The sequence below is a fragment of the Poecilia formosa genome, unplaced genomic scaffold, assembly GCF_000485575.1.
Source record: "Poecilia formosa unplaced genomic scaffold, Poecilia_formosa-5.1.2 Scaffold71, whole genome shotgun sequence".
NCBI lineage: Eukaryota > Metazoa > Chordata > Actinopteri > Cyprinodontiformes > Poeciliidae > Poecilia > Poecilia formosa.
Window position 1 is genome coordinate 942,189 of NW_006800010.1, and position 21,579 is coordinate 963,767.

Below are 21,579 nucleotides of genomic sequence, written 5' to 3' on the forward strand. Positions count from 1 at the left end.
CCTCGCACTTCAACCTGTCTTTGAGCAGAGCATGCATAAACCCCCCACCACCATACAACCCCAATTAAATATCTCAAATGTCAGCGGAGACCTCAGACCTAATAAGAGGTGCCAGGGTTTGACCAGCTTCACCCCTAAAATCCACAGAGAGTTTTGATTAAAGTAAGTCATTTTTGCTCTAGTAGAGGGTGCAAATGCTAAAACATGGAAGCGGTGCAGTATTCTGCTGACCTCTCAATTTCTCCAGCAGGAACCAGGTGCTTCGTGCTTTAATGCAGTGGGCAGTTTTATTACTGCAGGCAAGCTGATGTGCTAAAAAGCATATTCTAGCTCTAACATTAGAGCCTAATCTCCCTAGAGGACAAAGTAAAGTAAAAAGCTGCTTGTTACTGATCCATATTGGCCATCTTAAGGGGCCCTGAGAGAGTTGGGCATGTCTTTCACAGCAGAACTGTGTCTTCTCAAGCTGGGCATCTGGTAGGTTGCGGTGCACTCTGTAACAGTAGGAAGCTGGGGCAGGGGGGCGAATCTAAAAAAGGAGCTGGAGGGTGGGATTGGGGGTGGAGAAGGGAAAGGGGGGGGTCGCCACAGGCATTTACCTAACCAAACACAGCTGTCAGGCGTGTGTGTATGTGTGTGTTTCGATATGGCAGGAAAGAGAGAGGGATTATGGTAACACAAGCAGTCTGGCTCATTCAAATGGGAGAAAACACCACAAAATTGTGGCTAGAACAAAACCCAGTGGCAGAAATGCTCCGTTCATCTCTTCTCCTTTCCATCAGGGCCCCCGTCCAGCGAGGGCCAGCCAAAAAGAAGGGAGTCAAGCTCAGATAACTCTCTGTCTTATCCTAACAGGATTCAGTCTGTACACAAAGGCCTATAAGAATAATGAAAGGAGGTTTGGGAGCACTTGAAGCAGGGTTAAGCAGCATGCACAACCTCTTTTATGTGCCAAGAGTGCCATAATCCCCCAGACCTAAAAACAAAAGTACTAATCAAAGGCTAGCAACTTAAAACTTAAAGACTATTTACTGGTGGACATCAACCACAGAGTGAGAACATTCTATTGCTCTCTAAAACTGGAACACCGTGTAACTTGTTGATTAAATAGCAGGAATACATATAAATGAACCAAAATGGGATCACAGAAAAACGATGTCTTACAAATGAATCCATGTTTTCTGCATTCTATTACATTCTTCCAACAAAAATGAATGTACTTTATCTTAATTTTACGTGACCAAAGAACTAATTTTTATTGCATAAACACACTTTGATTGGAATCCCTCCATTCTAAGCTTGGGGCCGATATCCTGCTGGATGCTCAACTTCTAACCCCCCCGTCTCAACTACATTCTAGGCTATAAAACATTTGCATCATCCTCTCATCAATTCTGACCACATTCCATCTACTGCTTAGGAAAAAAAAATCCCAAACCATGATACTTCCACCCTCACCATATTTCACAGTGGATAATTTGTGCATAGTCCTTATGAGAGATCAGGAGCGCCGCCAGGAATCTTGGGCTCCATGACAAAAAATTAGACTGGGCTCCACCACGCAGCTGCTGTTACAATTTTTTGAGTCTATTTGACCCACAAAAAGCATCACAATTTTAAAGGCTTGCAACTGCCTTGCTTTCTTTGGTCCAATGCTGATCACTAGGACAATATTTACTGCTCATGAATATTAGATACAACAGTTCACATACAGTATGCAAGTAGGTTGCTTACAATTTTTCCATTACCGAAATGAAATGGCTCTCCCCACAAGCAACAGTCATAGGCAACGTACAAAAATATACATAAAGCAATCCAGACTTCTCAAAAAATGCTATGTAGTTGCATTTTATTCAAGCTGCAGCATATAACTTTACTAAAAATTATGTTTTATCCACATTTGTTAAAGATGTCATGTCGTGCCAGTTTGGTATGAGACAGATGATCTGTGAAAACAACCAATCTCCTCCACCTCCTCCCTGAACTACTATTGCTAGCTAAAGTAATGCAACGTTCCGGCCAAAACAACCAATCAGAACCAGTAGGATGGTCTTAGCGCTGTCAATCAACTCATTCACTCACTGCTAAATATGCTAATGGGGAAGAAACAACTTATTACAGGAAACCCGTTTATCTGCCATCGTTGGTAGCTTAACTAGAATGAGCATTCACAACAGGCTGCGCTAGCTACAGCACAGCACAGAGCGAGGGGGATCGGGGATGAGCAGCCACATAAAATTGTGATTGACCAGCACTAAAACTCTCCTGCCACTGATTGGTTGTTTCTAGATGGCACTGGAAGAAGGCAGAGGAAATAGATTTTTCGCAGATCATCTCTCATGCCGTACTGCCACAATATAATGACAGTTTTAACAAACGTAAAATATATATATATTTTTAAAAAGTTACATACTGCAGCTTTAATGTCACTTAGGTGAGGGCAGGTCAAGAGGGACGTGGGTTAGAGCTGCTGCTGACTGATTCATCTGTTAAGTGTGGTAGAAGGTACAGGGACAAGTTAAATAATATGTTGGTAATTTTTTTACTTAATTCATTAAATGCTAGTGAAATGGAGGCAAACAGTAGTCTGTAGCTAAGCTAATTTTGCTGAATGGTTGATAATCTGACAGTCTACTCGCCTCTCGGAGAAAAACTAGATTACAAATTGGCACTCTTGTCTTTTTCTCTCTCTTATCTCAATTTTTTTGAAAACCTGATTTTCTAAATTGTTTTTAGTAGCAAAATAACCGCCACAGTCATTCTTGCCTTCTACTGACTGCTGCTGAACACCGTCACCGTCAAGCGCACTAAGCAGGAACGAACTATTTCATGCAGATCAGTACAAATATGGATGTGTGCTTTTTGGGCTGGCAGTGGTAACATTCAATTTTTACTGATAAAAATTTTAGAAAACACAATATGATTAATTTTGTAATTGACAGGGCCCCATTTTATTTAATTTCTACAAAAAAAAAGAAAAAATGTGGAGGGCCTCCTGTTGGTCAAGGACCCTTGGAATTGTCCTAACTTTTCCCCTCTATATGGCACCCCTGTGAGAGATTGCAGGAAAGTTGATATCATGTGACTTGTTCACTGTTGCTACATGCTTGTCCAGGGGGATGGATTGCTACAAACTCACTGACTCAATCTAACTGACTGGGTTTCCTTAGAAAACTTTTGTACCAACTGGCATAATAAACTGAAGTATGGCTGCAATGTTTTATGACTAGAATCAAACTAGCATGGATGTTATTGACTGGGTTTCTGGTGACAAAAATACAGGAGTAGGACTTTTATTGGATTCCTTCCACTAATGGCTTGCGTTCTCTTACAATTTTATAAAAAAAATACATTTGTGAAGTGCACAAATGACAATTTTCTCAAATTCAAACAAGCTGTGGATTTCTGAAGCTCCTCCAGTTAAAGTGAGTCTCTCAGCTGCTTTGGTGATTGATGCAATGCTTTTCCTGCCTTTGAGTTTAAGTGGACGGCTGTGCCTGGATAGGTTTGCATTGGTTCCTGACTATTTTTAGATGTTTTATTGAACCGTGCTGTGAGGTTATTAAAGATTAAAATATTATTTTATTACCATACTCTGCTTTATTATGACTTCCTACCTAAATAGAGTTTTGCATTCCTTGGTCTTCATGATGCCATTTCTTATCAAATGTTCTCTGACAAACCAATTAGGATTGCACAGAAATACTGTACTGATATACAGCACTTTGCACTCAGGATAACTTCTGAAGGGAATTTGATGCACTGGAAAGGGAGTGAATACAAACAGATCTCTGATTTTTCAGACTTATTTGTTTGTAAAAATATTAATAGTATTCATTCTTTTCCTTTCACAATTATGTACTACATAAAATCCCAATCAAATTCATGAAAATGTGAAAAAAAGGGGTGTGAATACTTTTCAGAGGGATTGTGTATGACTGATGGGGGTGCCAGTCTAAAATAGAGCTTTTTTTTGTCCTTTTTTACCAGTTTTCGAACCACTGTAAAAATATTGCTTTTCTGAAATGGATTTTAGACCAAAAAAAAAAAAAAGAAAACTAGAAAAATCTAAATATTTGTTTTGTCCTAATTTCTTACATCATGTTAATAGGCCAAACCACTGGATTACATTAAACATTTAGTTACCAAACCACCGTTTGAAATACCTTCAGTCCATCAGGTTTTCAAATTTTAGTCTTCTTGTCTTTTGTATGTTTCTTAGTGAGCTGTGAATAATTGGTGTTTGAAAAATGCCAACAGAACAGTAGATAAGGTAGTATATCAACCTCCATTCTGGTTTCAAACAGAGCAAAAGCTACACAAGGAATTCATGCCATATCATAAGTGCATCTTCTGGTCAGGTGATGCAAGCAAGTTAGAAAGAGCATGAAGGCAGAGGAAGAAGTAGATGAGAGACGGTAATGAAAATATGGAGAGGGGTGGCTGGACTGCACAGATTTGAGTTTTAGAGGAGATGAGCGAACCACTGACTGAGTTAACCCCACAGGCCTGTCACATCCTATTCTCGGCTTCGCTGAGCACGACACGGCTGAGGACTGAAAAAGGGTGCAAGTGCAGTCACATGCTTCTGGCAAACTCGCCGAGCTTAATGATTCGGAAGGCAGAGCTGGGCTAAATCGAACTAATTTAAGGTTGGACCAGATGCACTTCATCAAACACAACCATCACCTGATGAATCAGTGAGTCATCTCGCTTGGAGGAAAGAATCCAAGGATGGCAAATAAGATTCAAGCCGTGGAAATGAGTAGAATAAATTACTCACTTCTCATGCAAACCAAGTTATTCTTGAATAAGGAGTAAAATTAAACAGGATCATGCAATTCTTCTGATAGTCAAAGAGACAAGTCCTTGACAAAAGTTGATTAATCAAAGTTATACAAAGACTTCAAAAGCAATTTAACAGAATTGGTAAGAGGAACCAGAAATATGATTAAGTTAGAGGAGATGTCTCTGATTGCACAAAGATTTTATTTTATTTTTTTTGTTTGCCTGTCGTTATTTTGTCTTCCAAAAATATTTACTCCCCAAAGCCAAAATGTCCTCCATGTGACAAAGAAGAGGGGGTGGAGTGTGTGTGTAAGTGTGCACAGAGAACACACAGAAAACCCATTGTTGGCCAGACCCGAAAACAACACAGCAGATTGTTTCTCCACGGACAAAGGAGGTCTGGTTTCTCATAGTGATTCGGAGCCGATTTACTGCCTGTGGCTTCAAAAGAATGGAAACAGAAGCCCCCTCTAAACGTGCATGCAGCTCACTGGGCAGGCAGCAGAAATGTTATTCACATTTTTCAACTGTAAAAACAAAACAAGGAGGAGAAAAGAGAATCTAAAGATTAATACTTTAGTTTCATGATGCAAAATGTAATGTGAAGTCATCTAAAATATTTTAAAGTGATGACATTTAAATTACTACAAGTGTTTATCACAAGTAAAATATGTAAAACATTTGTGGCAACATGATATTAGACTAATAAAAGATTTGAACATGCTGAGCATGAAGGTAGGTCAAAATGGATATTTCAATATAAATCCCATGATATAAGGTAAGACTTTCATTTTTCTGAGCTGGTGCTTACAGACAAAGTTATGGCTGTAAATCATAACGTTGGTGCTGGAAATCTAAAACTATCAGAACAAGGCATGAACGTCTGGAGAAGAGCCAATGCGACTCTCTTGGGCAGCTGTGACTCAGTGGGAAGAGTAATCATCTTGCAATTGGATAGTTGTGAGCTTCTGCCCAACACATGTCGATTTGCAGTTAGGCAAGGCGTTTAACCCCAAGTTGCCTACCAATCTTCATATCATCACAATAATGGATGAACATTTATGACCGAGGCTGGATGAATACTGCTTGTAGTGTAGAAGCACTTTGAATGGTGGGTAGGATCAGAAAAGCACTACACACATTCAGAGCTACCATTCCATTTATCTTTAGTCAAAAGGTAAAAGCAACAGCGTTTCTTAGAGGCATTTTATAAATAAGGCAGACAAACAGGAGCCAAAGGGTGTCCACAAACCTTTTGGTAGCTGTTTGCGTCATAGTGACGTCTAGCAAATGGATTTGCGCTACAAATTAGTGAAGCATCTTAAAAACGGTGATAATCAAGAAGCTTAAAAAGGTAATTAAGATTTAGATCTATGAGTGTCAAACATTCCAAATGGATAAAGAAATCCTTTAGAAACTTTCTGCTACTCCCATTACAACTCCTTCCCGCTACAAAACCATCAGCAGCAGATGTCTTCATTTCATACCAAAGAGTTTTGTTTAAAACAGCTACCAAAAGAATCAAAATGGTGATGTGACATGATAGTCAGTCTTAATTCTTCCATTCAAATAGAAAAAAATTAATAAATCAGCAGCTATGGCTTGTAATAAAGTTAATATTTAAGAAAACGTTCATGCTGCACATTTCAATGCTAATGAACAGTATTAGTATAGATTTACTTGATATCCACATCATTAAAACACATGCAAAATAGTGAAATTCAACTTATTGGAATCCACAATAACACACAGTATTGTTGGATTTGTTCATTTGTAGATTAGCGCTGCAAAATACGTCGCAAATATAGTGTCTCTGTGATGTCAACGAGTTATCGCAAAATAACAGTTTTGTGATGTGTATATTGCACGCACTGATATAAAACTGAGTCCACATCCCATTGTCTTTTGTTCAGAATCAATCACAAGGCAGTAGCCTAACCTCTGGAAAAACAGGAGACTGAGGTGTAGTGCAGCACGTCTCCTGTTCAACTTCTACAGACGCCATTAATTCTTTATGGTTCACTGCTGCCTAACCTTGTGTATACGGTCTCACAGTCTCTCAGCAAATTTTCTCATCTTTTGAGCTCAGTGATGCTGACGTACTGAGGATACCTGAGAGGTTTCTTCACATCCCATCCAACCACACAGCCCTATATGTGTGATACCCCCATGGGTCACAAGTTTTGCACAAGATAAACAATTCATGAGTCCCTGTAAACATGCGAGGGCTACAGAGAGTGGGAGAGAAAAGAGAACTGTGGACAATGTGTGTGCATGATGTGTTGGTGTGAGATGTCTGAAGCTCTTTGCAAGACAAGGTGATTCACCAAGCCTCTGAACTGAAGTGTAATGGCATTAAAAAACACTGATGGCATTATCTGTGGAGGAAACACTCACAGAACAGAGAGCCAGGCAGGGACATGGGCTGACAGAATAAAACGCTGGGGAAAGGAAGGAAAGAGGACAGCGAGCAACTACACAAGGCTAATCAGATTATATAGATTTGACCAAGCAAAAAGAAACAAGGTCTCCTTTTGTCCTCCAAACTGCCCAGAGCAATGTGGTATGTGTAAGGTGAGGAGGGTTAGCGCACGTTATTCAATGTCTACATGGGCTCAAGACCATTGTTGTTGTGTCCTCTCACGAGACAGGGTCAATGCCAAATAGAAATTGAAATTGATTGGCTGCTCATAAATCAGTGAGGGGAAAAGATGTGGAGCGTGTTTATGGGGCATGGAGGGGCAGGGTTTGACATGTTGGATGACAGAACAAAGATGGGCCACATTTTTATTTCCAACATCCTCTCAAATACAAGTAAGCATATTTTTTTTATATAAGAAATGTTTAACATGATTATTAAAAAGTAAAAATAAAAACACTTGTGCTTTTGAAATAATCTCGCTGAAAATGATGAAGTAATTACATGTTGTGTTGTATTAGTTAATTTAGTTTTATAATAAAAGCAACATTTCCATAATGTGAAACTCATCTCCAGAGGAAAACATATTTAGAAAGAAAGAAAGAAAAAAAAAAACTATTGGAAGATTAATGAAGGATGAAGAATACTGGATCTGATCCCACTTAGCAGCTCTCAAGAGATTCCGCTGCTCCAGTCGCCCACAACTGACTGGAGTCCAGACGACATGGATGTATATTAAAATTAAAAACAACTTGGACCGTTTACAAATGCATCCTTGAATAATTCAGAACTGCCCTACATTTGGTGTTAAATATGCAATTTTGCCGCCAGCCAAAAATCCCTCATTTTTTTCAGAGGCCACAGCCTTCAACTCGTCTCTATTCTCAGCAGAGGCTCGTGCTCCACATAGTGGCATGCCGTCGCGATCTAGTCTAGAGTTTAGGAAAGGGTGTAATTGCTCGTCTGAGATCTATAGAAGAGGAAGGAAAAAGATGATCCCCACCCTATAATTTACTGGGGGGCTTTTAGTGGCCAACACCCTGGTTCTGATGCTCTGATCCTGCCGTACGTAATCCAAGATCTGCAGTTCATACACTAGCATGATAACACCTGCTGCAGCAGATCAGGTGACAAACATCTATTTATGTAAATGTAATTTATTATCCTCTAGTCCAACAGTCAAACATCCTTCTGAGAACAATTTAAAACCGTGTACTCTCCAGAGATAACTCAAGATTAAAATAAACATTTTTTTTCCAAAGAATACCATCTGGTCTGCCTATAGCACTGAACTGCTGTAGGTTATGAATTCAGGAATTGTTTTATTTTTAGAAACATTCAACCATTCAAAGATGTAAAATTTGATTTAAAAAGCTGTTGTACTGTAAACTGCTGTGCAAATTAAGTTACTAGAATGACAATAAAGTCAAGTTTTAAAAAACAGTTTCAAAACCACTACAAATACAATAAGTAAGTTATTTTAATGAGGAACCAGTGTTATGATTTTAGCAAGGGTGGCGATCATATTTTTTTTTTCTTTTGAAAACAAAAGCAATTGTGTCATGTTAAATATTTGTTTAAAAATAAGTCTTAATACTGTGACTTTATTTTCAAGTATATCGTACTGTAAGGATTCCATACCTGTTACAAATATCTTTTTTCCTCAAAGGAAATTAGGAGAAATAGTTGGAAATATATTCATGTCCAACTTCTAAATGAATCCAACAGGAAGTGGCTATATTTTGAAGAATATGAAATGTCCAAAGAATGATGTCGTAATCATCTACAACTTTACCACACAGAGAACAATGAAGGGTTGGGAGGGTTTCCTTTCCACGCCAAGTCAGAAGATTTGAAAGATTTACAGCAAACCTTATGGCATCTTCATTTTAACATTTTTTGGGTGAATCTAAAACAAAAACTTGTCTAAAACCATACATGACATACAAAATTATGTCATTATTATGAAGTTACTGCATGAATTTATCATCATTTGCGTACACCCATCAGATGTGTGATCAGTGGTTTAAATACTGGCTCTCTTTTATCTCTAATTACATGAGAATAACATTTCTAAGTTTTAAACCTCATTTGAGTCAAATCTCAAGTATTTAGAGCACAAATCTAAGTCAAGTCTAAAGTCTTTGTATACAGATCTAAAAGCAACTAGAATTACCATCTTTGGTTAAAACGTACCAAATTAAGAAGGAAGACACAATACCTGCAGTACAAGTGGTTCTGGGTTGAATGCCAAAGTCATCAACAGCTGCATTCTCTCCGTGTCTTTCAAGTTCTTTAGCAGGAAGCTGCCCGAGTCTTTAGTTTCAGCATATCTTCGGACCACACGGTCCAACAGCCTTTGTGAGGGGCAGTGCACCAGGTCCGACCAGCCCTCCACCACGCCTGGGGTGAGCAAGCGAACATCCCCGTTGATCCGGGCAAACTCAGTCTTGTACATGGCCTGGATGAGGTCACAGCGCGGTCTGCCTGTTGCCCTCTTGCAGATTTTCTGGTCTATTTCGGCCAGCTCCTGATTGGAGCCAAGCCGCTTGAGCACCACGCGCCGCGTTCCCTCCCTGGGCTCTCCGTACTGTGCGAAGTAAACATTCTTGACATTGAAGACGTCTAGAAACCTCAGGCGACCCCAGGTCTCAAAGGAAACCTGACCGTTCATGAACTTGCGGCACCAGCTGGTGCCGAAGCAGGCGGGACACTTGTTGAGATTAATGAATCGTCTGTCAGTCAGCTCATTCTTCTGAAAGGAGGCGAACAGGTTGTGAGTGTTCATCAACAAGATGACGGACAAACCCAGCACTAACAGCAGCTTCAGACAGCGGTACAGTCGGCCCAGTTTGAGAGGCAGGAACCGCAGCATGTTGGGAACGGGGGGGATGATTGGGTACCAAGGGATGGGGAACCAGGAAGGGTATTGAGTCAAATGTCAGGGAATAAACCTCAATGATTATCTGTCATGGTGCAGTGGAAACTTCTAAAGCTGCAGGCAGGGGCACGGTTGGCACATCTGCCCACTGCCGCTCTCTGGCAGTGGTGAGTGCGTCATGTTCTCTCTTCCTGGAGTCTGGGAGCCAGCAGTTCTGAAATTAAAAACAGAGAGAAAAAGGAGAACTCATAACTTTGGGTAAAAATAAAAGAGAACTGCACTGCGTAAATCTAAAATTGTCCCTTTGGTCAGAGATAACAATTTGAAAAATGGTTATTTCATCTTGCCCTAACCCAATTCCCAAAGTGTGAAACATCAAATAAAAGAAAAAAAAAAAGGACTTTCAGTGGCATAGGAAATTGTCTCACAAATTTGAATTGCTTGGGTCATTTAGGAGATTTCATTACTTTTCGGGACAAAATGAGTTGGCCTACAGCCAATGCAATAAACCTGCCAGTGCCGTTAGAGCCCTCTTTTTCTTAAACTCCTTGTATATTCTATTGTGAGACAAAGGCAGGGGTGGAGGGGGAAAAAAGAAGAGAAAATAAAGTGTCAGTGTTCAAATTAAGAGGAAATATACAACTCTCTTACAGTGTAAATGAAAACGTACACACTCTGAGGATGATTGCTCAGAGGAGCTCACACAAAAATCCATCACTTGTCCTCCCAAGAACGGCTAAATAACTCGCAGACTGCTTGCCTCGACAGTTACGCTGCGCTCAGGAATCTTAGGAGGAATCTTGCTCTGCATTGTGAAGACAGTCACGCTGTGCAAAATTTAACCTTTGATCAGAGCTGCCCTGCTTCCTTTTAATCACACTTTGAAGTGGTTTCTTTGAAAAAAAAAAAAAAAAAAAAACCGGCGGGTGTCACTGGAATAACATTTGTGATTGAGGGACAGGGGTTCTGTGAATATCCCCACTAAGCAAACTGGTGTCAGCAGAGGAATGAAATGGTAAAAGCAATGAATGAAAGAGATTAGGCAACAGAGGGAGAATAAAAGCTCCTGATAGTATACCCCTGATGAAGACGTTCCAGACTCTCCAATCAGGTTTTCAGCAGAGTCTTCTAAGGCGCTTTAAGAAAGACAATGACTCAGGCCACGCAAATTAGCCATTCTCAATTAGAGCTCATTAAGACACGCCTATTAGGACTGCTGACTTGAGAGGGCATGGCTAACGAGGAGGCGCACTAGTACCATTAGCGGGCATGTCAACGGGCTCCTTGGATTCTCCTCTCAGATCGAAGCAACAGACTTTTAAAAGGCGAGGTTTGAGCGCAGCCAGTGAGCAGAGGTTCTGAGAGACGCCTGCAATGTGTCAGATAAGAGCAAAAGGCATTTACGCTTGCGTCTCGTTTCTGTCTGAGAAATACCTTGATCAGATCAGGCTAACATGACTAATGTAAAAATAGAAAATATCCAAAACATGGAGGACACAGACAGTTATGTTGCTTTTTTTTTTTTAAGGCAAAAACAGTTTTCATTTACTGCTTTTTATCTTCTAAGAGAAAATACTTAAAACTTTCAAATTTCTTAAAATAATTTGGGTCTGCTTCTTCAGCTGATATTTAATAAAACACAAATACTGTTATTTTAGGCATAAACATTTACAAGAAGTAATTTTATAAAAGTACATTTTGTCACATTACAACCACTAACTTCAATTAATTTTACTGTTATTTTATTGTTAATTGGAAGGAAATTGATGGATAGTTAAAGATTTTAACAAATACAATCTTGCAAGGTGTGCATTTGTACAAGCCCCCTGCCCCGTTTACTCTGCTACACCTGAATTAAAATCCAGGGTAAAACATAAAACAATATGCCTTACATCACACTGTGCACTATTCATTTGATTCCTGAAAGATGGCAGTGGCAGCATCATGATGTAGGTAGGTTTTTCTTCAGCAGGAACAGGAAGCTGGTCAGAGCTGATGGGAGGATGAACTTAGCTAGATACAGGGTGATTCTGGAGGACAATCTGCTACAGGTTACAAACAAGTTGAAACTGGGGCAGGGTGCACCTTGTAACAAGTTCAATCTCCAAACACAACCAGTGCTCCAAGGGAACAGTTCAGATCAGTGGTTCTCAACTGGTCAGATTTCGAGAGACTTCCCTTAATGACAAGTCATGACCCACATCAGTCAAGTTTCATGGAGCTGTGATATTGTAGAAAGGAATATCACAACTTGGCAGAACATACTTGGCAGCTCGATGATGAACCAAAACTAAATTTACACCGAGTTGTAATTAAAAAACAAATATATATATATATATATATATATATATAAAAACAGTGGCACATTTTGCAGATTTTTCTTTTAATCATTCAAGTTTATTTTGTAGATTAATACAAATTCATAAAGATACAAATAAATAATTAAATTCCTTTTTTTTTAAATGGGAAAAGCATTCTATTACTTAAATGCAACTATTTTGTATTCCTTTACAGAAGCAAAGCATACAGTTAAAAATATATTAACATTTTAACAAGTGAAAAGCTCAACCTTTCCTGCTTGACTTATCAATAAGGCTGATGTTCATTTTCTTTATTAAAAAATTAATAATTGGATATTAAAAGATGCCTAATAGTACATTATTTTTAAATAATTTGAACCAGCTGTAGATAACTACACTACTTGAAGAGTATGGGTCTAACATATTTACACACAAAGGATCTCATCTTAAATGCAAAATGTATATGTGTTTTGTACAGTTTTGGCTTAATTACTTAATTAATTATTCTTACAGAAAATGGCATGTTTCAATCTGTATGTTCTAGTTAACTATTAACCAACTGCTAGATTACTTGACAATTATTCAATAATCAATTAGTCATTTCAGCACTGACTCAGTTTGAAAACAACTAAGAATGTGCTCCTTTAGCTTAAAGCCCAGTCACCAAATGTATAACAATGTAGAATTAAAAGATCACGAGAATGACATCATCAGTAGCAGTGATATTAACTGAAAATACATTGAACTGAAATTAAAATGTGCAACTATCCTTTAAAAAGACAATTCAATGAATTACTGGCCTTTTCTTACAAAAGCTAAATTGAAACAGTGCCTACTCAAAAAAATAAACTCCATGTTTGTTTTTCTTCCACATTACAGTTAAGCACAACTTTAACTGTAATCCCTTTAAATTGTATTAAAGTCTGTGACCTTAAAGGGACACACTGTGGATGGGGGTATGAATACTTTTACAAAGGAATACATAGTGGAGTTGTGCCTCCACCCTTCTCAAAAACGACAGCTTCAGAAGGATTCACAAGGATGTGCTTGCCTTCTGCTGCAGAGACGTGAGAGGAAGCTGATTGCTTGAGAGGAAAACTGAATATCCTGCTGCTCTAAAAGCCCGATTCAAGTGCCGTTTAGTGTTTGACACAGGCAACCGCAGCAGACGTAGCTCCAAAATTTTGGGAGCAAGATATGACATTTAAGTAGGATGAACTAAAGGCTTGAATGCCACCCCACAAAACCATGGAGTTGTTTCACCTCCCTCTTCATTTGGGAGAACGACAGAAACAGCCTGGGTGAGCGACATCAAGAGCTGAACATCGCTGACTAATGAGGTGCAAATGGTGATGGGCGATTATTTGGCATATTACTAAAGAGTTTTTTTTTATAATTTGAACAAGATCAAATCATACAGCTGAATAAGGCACCAAAAAATACATTCAAGTTCTTACACAGTTTCCTCACATACACAATGCTTACACTTTTTGGGAGGAGCTGGCCCAAGTAACTGGAGAGGGGGAAGTCTGGTTCTCTCAGATTATGCTGTTGCCCTCATGACCTGACTCGCGAACATGACTGATTGATTGATTTATGGATGGACTCATCAAGGAGGACACAAAAAGCAACCAGAACATCTGAACCACTGCAGGCTTTACTTGCCTCAGTTAGAAGAAACATGTTTAACAAAAATAGTGTTTGAGCGTGTGCCCAATAGCTGGAGGCAGCTGTCTGGGGTTCTATTCCCGAGCTCAGCACTTTTGATGCATCTCTTCCCCTTTTCTCTCTCTGCCTGTTTCCTTACGACTGTGAGTAAAAGCCGCTGTTGACGCAAACATTTAGAAAAGGCTGGACAAAAACGGCCGCTGTGGGTGACCCCCAAGACCACTACTGACCAGAAAGAATGCAAAGTCATATCTGAGATTTTGGGGAGAAAAAAAAAAAAAATCGTTTTTCATAGAACTTTTCAGAAGGTGTTTGTCCTGCTACATCTGGTGTAAAAAACAAAAAACAAAAAAAAACCGAATGGGCATCAATGATAAAACATAAACTTTGACTCTAAAGATCTAAACAAGGGATCTAATTGGATACTCTCTAAACAAGTGAGACTCAGTTTTGTTTCATTGAGTATTACTGATATACACTAAATTATATATATTTTTTAAAACTTTTTATTCTTCTTAGCGTTTAATGGCACTACTGTGACAATGCTGTCAGATTACTGAAAGCATAATGTTTCATTTCACCGGAAGATGCTGTCGGCACACAGCTAAGCCGCTGCTCCCCTGTCAAAAGCTCAACGTTCTCTTAGAGGTACAGTTCTCATGAAAACACTGCATTTTGACATTAAAATTGGGTTTCGAGCAAATAAAAAGCCGGTACTTCATTAAAACCGTGACAAGCGAGACTTGTAAATACCGACTGGCTATAACTTCAGACAGCAGCAGATCTGAACTGGAGATGCATGAATATTCTCTCATTTCTTCAGCTGACAGTAAAAACAATGAGCAGTGATCTGACCGAATCATCTTAGCAGTTGATAATTGTTTGAATCAACTTACGGTGCCCCGTTGATCCGCAGATGAGTTGAAGCAACTGTAACGTCTTGTGATGCGACACAGTGTTCCTCAAATTTCTGTCACAGAATGCTAACCACCCCTCCCCCAACCCGAGAAATAAAAACTTCACACTTCACACAAACACGTCCGGTTGTCACCAGATTAATGAAAAGCAGCTTATGTGTCAAACTTGATTAAGTGCACTAATTGTTCAAGTGATGGGTTAATTTACACACGCCGTTCTGTTAATGAAAAAGACGTGAGGTGAGGCGATAACATCCTTAATATATTGTCAGTTACATCTATAAATCGAGCATATGGCTCATCTGCGATTCTTTTTCCTGGGAATATTAGGCAGACAATTCATCAACCAGGAAGTTAATAGATTAAAAAATATTTCCTGTAGCAGGCTGGTGCTGAAGTTTAAATCAAGATTAAATCATTCAGCTAATTGAAAGTATAATGTGGTGAAATAAGACTGGGATATTTTTTGCCCTCAATTAATTTACCCAGTGAGTTACTTTTTTTATTATTATTATTTCACACCTGCAAAACAGTTTATTTAATTTGTTCAGGGTCCACAGCTAAATACAGCAACCTCGACATTCACTGGCACTCCTGGAAAGGATAAGGCATGCACTGAGAAATTGGCCAAGTCAGGCAATTTTCAGCTCGATCAGCCTTGATGAGGTGACCAACGGATAGGAAACTCAGAACTCCAATCTTTTTCCAATCAGTGAATGCCACATGCATGAGCTCTACCACGTGTTGACACAGACACTCTTTGGTTTGGATCGTGTTATTCAGCGAATAAAAGTCGAAGTTATTCAGTTTTTGGATCAGGAACAGAGTACAACAAAGTAGCCGTTTCATCTTTTAAAGTTTTCCATCTCCGTCATAAAATGGGGCTGGGCAATAAATATAAAAATATATGTAGACGTATGATCAATTTTAACAGAAAGTACATCTGATAGAATATTCTATAATTTCACTGAACTCCGATCCAGAACCGCACAGCATTCTGGGGGATGGAAAGGCTATGGCCTCTCAATTTCTCAAGGCCAGCTGAGAAAGGTGAGTGGCATCAACTTAATTACTCATTGGTAAGCTAGGAACAACCTGTTGAGTGACTTGAGCAACAGCAGAGTCAGGTTTCATTTATTTTTAAAAAAAATAATAATAAAAAAAAAAAAAAAAAAAAAAAGGAAACAATAGCGCGGAATGAAAGGAGAAAATGTGTACAGCAGCTTCCAAAACGGGGAAGGTCACGTCACCAGTTTGGCAGTATTTCAAATATTTCTAACAAAAAAAAAAACAACCTAATCAATAATTATAGACATTGACTGATATGAAATGGATATATTGTGATGAAAGACATGGATTAGGTTTTGTAAATCTCAGAGGTGAGGTAAGGATCATCAAGGCAATTACACATAAAGATAATAGCAGCATTAGCCATTTACGGAAAGGTTAGTGGACTAGACATTATGTTTTTAACACATTTTCCCCCACAAGGAATAAATACACTTCTGTTTAAAGTTGAATTTTTACAAAAGTTCTGATAATTATTTAGAGATGACTTTATTGCAACATATTTGTTTATTTTAAGGCTTTTTAAACAGGGTATACCCGTTTAGAGCTACTTCAGCCAGCAAATGATACACATTTAACCATACGTGCGAGTTAAAGGCATACTGTGAGGCACTGAAGGGGCAAGGTCACCAACTAGAGTTCTTGACAAGGGTAAAGTTCACCTGAAGCTCTTAAAAAAGCCAGATGCTTTGCATTCAACCACAGATGTTGCACACTGGAATGCATAGTGTTAACCTTTAAAGCTGAGTTGTCTTTTTAGACAAACTTGACAGTGCCCACAGAAAACTTGTGTTTCTAATTAGTCACCCCGACACTACTTCTCTCCCACGGTGACACAAAAATAAAGAGAGAGGGCCTAGATCAAGAGGAACACCTTATTTGGAGCAAGCACCAATTCACCTTTCATCATTAAAAGAAGAAGAAGGAAAAAAAAAAAACACTACCAAATTTGGAACTTGGTGGGGGGAACAAGAAAAGAAAAAAAAAAAAGTTTGTCAGCATGCTTTTTCTACAAAGTACTTCGGTGAGCACTTTTCCAAGAAAAGAGGGCAAATCAAAAGGGTGCCTGACTCCTCATGCATTGGAGATGAGTCTTGCAAGCAGAACGTTCCAAGTTTGGCAGATGTTAAGAGCCGCAAAATGGCTCATTACTGGGACAGAAGAAAGCACAAGATAAAGCAACAGGCTCAGCGTAGGCTTAAAACAGAATGGCAAAGGTCGACACAGTGGAGGAGGACAGGGTAATCTAATATTTCGTTTTGCATTAAACTTACATTTTTGACAGAATAACTGATAAGACAGAGGGAGGTTAAAATGGAAATGTTCACCCATTTTCCCCAGCTCTTTGTGTAAAACTGGTTTCAGATAATGGCAGTAAAAAGGAAAAGCCGACATTTGGGGGTAAGCGGTTCCTTTCGCGGCACCTGGGGGTAAACTTCATTACAACATAATGAAGTCAAGCCACACAGCAACATGCTTGATTTATTCCACTGGAAACGCAAAAGGAGGGTGCATGTTGGAATTATGAGGACTCAGTCAAATGGAGCAAAATGTGCGTCTAATTAAAATCCGGCAAAAAGGGAAACTTTGAGTTATTGCTTTTGTGACTGAATCAGAGTGGCTGTTCTCCTCTGTCTGACAGGTCGCGCACACAAACGCACTAATGTCTGCTCGGGAGGCTGCCGGCATCATCACAAAGCCCCAAAGCTCAGGAAAGAGCCCGCTCTATAGCCACCAGCCTCCGGTCGCGTTGCACTGTCCGCTTCTTGCTGTGGAAACAAACTACTGTACTGTAGCCAAGGTTACTGATGGGGCAAATCGATAATGTTTTAGAATAATAAAAAAAAAACAAAAAAAAAAATAATAATTTTTCAGCAACAGCTGGATCGCCTCGAAACAGCAAACATGTGGGACAGTGAGACGCAAGTCAAAGGGGACGTTTTGACAAAAAAGAAAAATAAAGTGCTTCCAATATTTGCACAAATTACCTGCATCACCTTAACATTAGCTTATCCGCCTCATCCTTAAATCAAAGAGCAGCTGGTTTTAAGAGAATATCAATACGGTGCGCTCTGCAACAAAACGATGCAGCAAATCAGAAGCACAGGCAGGTTTGGATTCCAAAGCAGATATTTGTTTTGTTTGATTTGCTCAACAGCATGTTTCACAACCTACATCCCTCTGCTGGATTTTGAGGAGCCATCCATTGATTTAAGTCCATGCAGTACGCAAGAGAAACACATCAAGTTTGGCAACGTTATTGATTAAAAACAAGCTGTTGAAAGATGCAGCAATTTGAAGTAAAAAGACGGAGGAAAACGTTTGGACAATTGACTGATTACATGACGTTTCCAGACACGTTCGTTTGCCTGCTGTAGCTGTTGTTTTAGCTTTACGTCGACTTCCAGGTAAAAAAATAAATAAATAAAAATACGCCGCTCCCTTGGGAGCTTTTAGGCAGCAATTACAAAACGACCCCCCCGCAGAGCAATCAGAAACATTCAAATCAACCACCAGCAGAAAGTCTTAAATGAATCTTTTATACAATTCTAGTAAGATATTTTCCTGTGAAATAAAATCAAGAGCACAACTGTGAATGGAAATTATGTTCTCACTTTTGTAGGTTTTAAATTTAAATAACGATTTTTCAAAGACGTCAAAACGTTAAACTACTGCTATATTTTAAACTTTTCAAGATCAATTTTATTTTAAACCTATCAAGATCTAAATCAATAAAGAACGTAAAAAAAAACAAAAAAAAAACGTTTTTTTTTTTTAAGCACAGGCAGGCAACTCCAGTACTTGCCTCCGTAGGTTCATTAACTTTAACCCCTTCTGTCAGTATATTTTATTCGTACTGTTTTTGACGGCAGGTTTTACCCAACCAATTAAAACAATTATACTTTTAAGTCAAACCCAGTTAAATATGCACAAATGGTAATGAATGCCGTAATGAATTAAACTATAATAAGCCTCCTTCAGCAGGAGAAATATAAGACAACAGTAAAAATGTCATTCAAGACCTCTTAGGACCTATTAGAGCTGAAATTTTCAGATTTTTTTTTTTTGAAAGCAATAATTTAGACTCTTTAAAGCCCCACAGCACCCATATATTACGGAGTGAATCTCACAATAAATGTCTTTTAGCAATTAATCTAAATTATGCTTTTTGTCTAAACTAGAAATTCATCAATAAGAGATTGGAAAGCCTTTATCTGCAAGTGAAATACTGAAGAAAAAAAAAAGATTTTCTATTCCTTAATTACATAAAAGCAAAGATTTTGCACCATTTCCAGTTCATAAAAAATATATTAATTAAAAGCATGCACTCTGATGTACCCAAAAACACCTGATAAAGTTTAGGAACATATTTTCTCATGCATAAACTCACTAGGACTTATATTGCAACCCCTTCCGTTTCATTTTGGAGTCATAAGAAGCATCCTGTTAAGGAAACTGCAGTACAAATCAGCAGGTCAAACTTTAAAGAAAATTTGAGATCAGCATGAGTAAAAAAAAAAAAAAGCATAATCAGTGCACCTCTTTACGCTGTTATTATTGGACGATAATCTCATGTAGGAACCTGCAGATGAAGGGCAGTTATCGTTTTCATTTAAAAGCTATGGTGAATTTGATCTATCCCAAAAACTGACACCATGATTGAGTGCGTTACTTTAACTACGCACTTGTTGGAACTCTGAGAACATCAAGACAAAATGCACATGATTAAATGAAGTTAGTGTGATACGTTTAGCCACACTGTATTCTTTTAGATAGTCAAATTATTTTTTAGAGCAGCATTAGATGGTGTGTTTGGTGTAAATGTAGTGACAGATTTTGTAACTTAAAACAAAACGGGATGAATTTGCAAATACAATTTATTATTTTTGCTAAAAGTCTGCAGCGATATAGTTTGTTTTAGGTTGTCTGAATACTGTATCAGCATCTTTTCTACCCCCTTTTCGTTTCTTTTCTTTCTCCTATGTATTAAAGACATTACTTAAAATGTCAGCTGTGCATTAAATTCTTAATGACGCTTTATTGTAAGCTCACTTTTTGTTCATTAAAAGATAACTTTACATAGTGTGTACATGTCTGTATTGTGAACAGTTTTTTGTCTAAATTAGGAAAATTATTAAAAGGGAGATTATTTGAAATATATTAGGTAGATTTGTCGTAAAAATAACAAAAAGCCTCCTCGTGACCACGAGGCTTTATCTCGGCTTTATCTTAGAAGTTAATGATCTTTCAAGTCCCAACAGTGACGCTCAAAGTATCACTGAACCGCTGAGAAACACAAAGGAGGTTTTTTTTTTTTTTTTTCTGCCTTCACAAATTGAGGGAATCTGGGATTCAAGAAGCGGATCCCAGTAATTCAAGATAAACCAGTTCACGTGCGATTCAGCTATATTGAGCAAGAAAGAAGAAACAATGAAACAAACCTGACAGACTTCTCCGCTCTTCTGGCTGTGAAGTAATAGTGAAATGGTCAGAGCTCACTCAGCTGGTATCATTCTTTAAAGTTGCGCCTACTTTCGAGTCGAGCGTACGGTGCTTTAAAAAAAAAAAAAAAAAAAAAAAAAATCTCAGCCAACGCTTATCTCTTCACGAAAAAGCCGCTTCTCCAGAGCTCGACGACTCCACACGGACTTCCAATTTCCAGCTCAGTTACACACATCTAGCCGAAGAGCTAGCCTGCTAGCTGCTGAAATAAACACTTGGCTTTGTGGGGGCTCTTAACTCTTCAATTTCCGGATCTTTTTCCGAGTGGACGTAAAGGTCCCTCTTCACAGGGGGCGGCAGCTGATGTGTCGTGCGTAAACGTTGATTTCTGTCCCCCTTTTAATAGTCCTCTTTGTGCTCACACAATTTTTTCTTTTCTCCTTCTCTCAGACAGCCGCTCACTCCTCTTCAACACACCACAATGGGTTCTGTGCCGACTCTTTTCAACACAAGCATCCCTTACTCGTTACGACGTCCGACGTCGCTTTGCGGCAGTGGTTGCTTAGCGACATTTTTAATACATGTTGTCGAGTCTGGAACGCCGCCTTCCTGTGCATAATTTCTCCCTTTTTATTATTCTCATTGTATTGAGAACTCTAAGATTAAGCGAAATTAACTCTTATTTTGGGTTTATTTCTGAATATTTTACAAAAGTGCTCAGGCTTCATGTGTGTAAGGTGCAAGATGCTGTAAGGATCCATGCATGGATGTTGGATAGTTTAACAAGAAACATTAAATAAAAATTTTAAAGTGGTCATAAAATAAAAAGTGAAATGACAAATTGACATTTTTTCATAGTCAGGTATCAAATTGTACGATTATCATACAATTATAGATGAGGCGCTCTTTGTTCATTCATATTCACCACAAATATGATTGTGGTGTTAAAGAGTTTAAACTCTTAAACTGCAAATTCTTAATGGATTTAGACAAGGATGAAGAAAAAAAAATGTATCAGTTATTGCATTTGAAGCCAAATCGAAACTACTCACCCCCATGTGTATGGGCAGTGACGTCACTGGAGTACATATTTGC

General features: G+C 38.6%; 1 protein-coding gene across 1 annotated transcript in view; it reads right to left on the reverse strand.

Annotated features, from left to right (window-relative positions):
• The window catches only part of dipk2ab (divergent protein kinase domain 2Ab), a 37,245-nt gene extending 16,241 nt beyond the window's left edge, over positions 1-21,004 (reverse strand). The window contains exons 1-2 of the mRNA XM_007555582.2: positions 20,484-21,004; positions 9,429-10,302 (exon numbers count right to left, since the gene is read on the reverse strand). Coding sequence (XP_007555644.1) covers positions 9,429-10,082 — 654 coding nt within the window. The 5' untranslated portion in view covers positions 10,083-10,302; positions 20,484-21,004. The remainder of the gene's footprint in view (positions 1-9,428; positions 10,303-20,483) is intronic.
• Between the last annotated feature and the right edge of the window lie 575 nt (positions 21,005-21,579).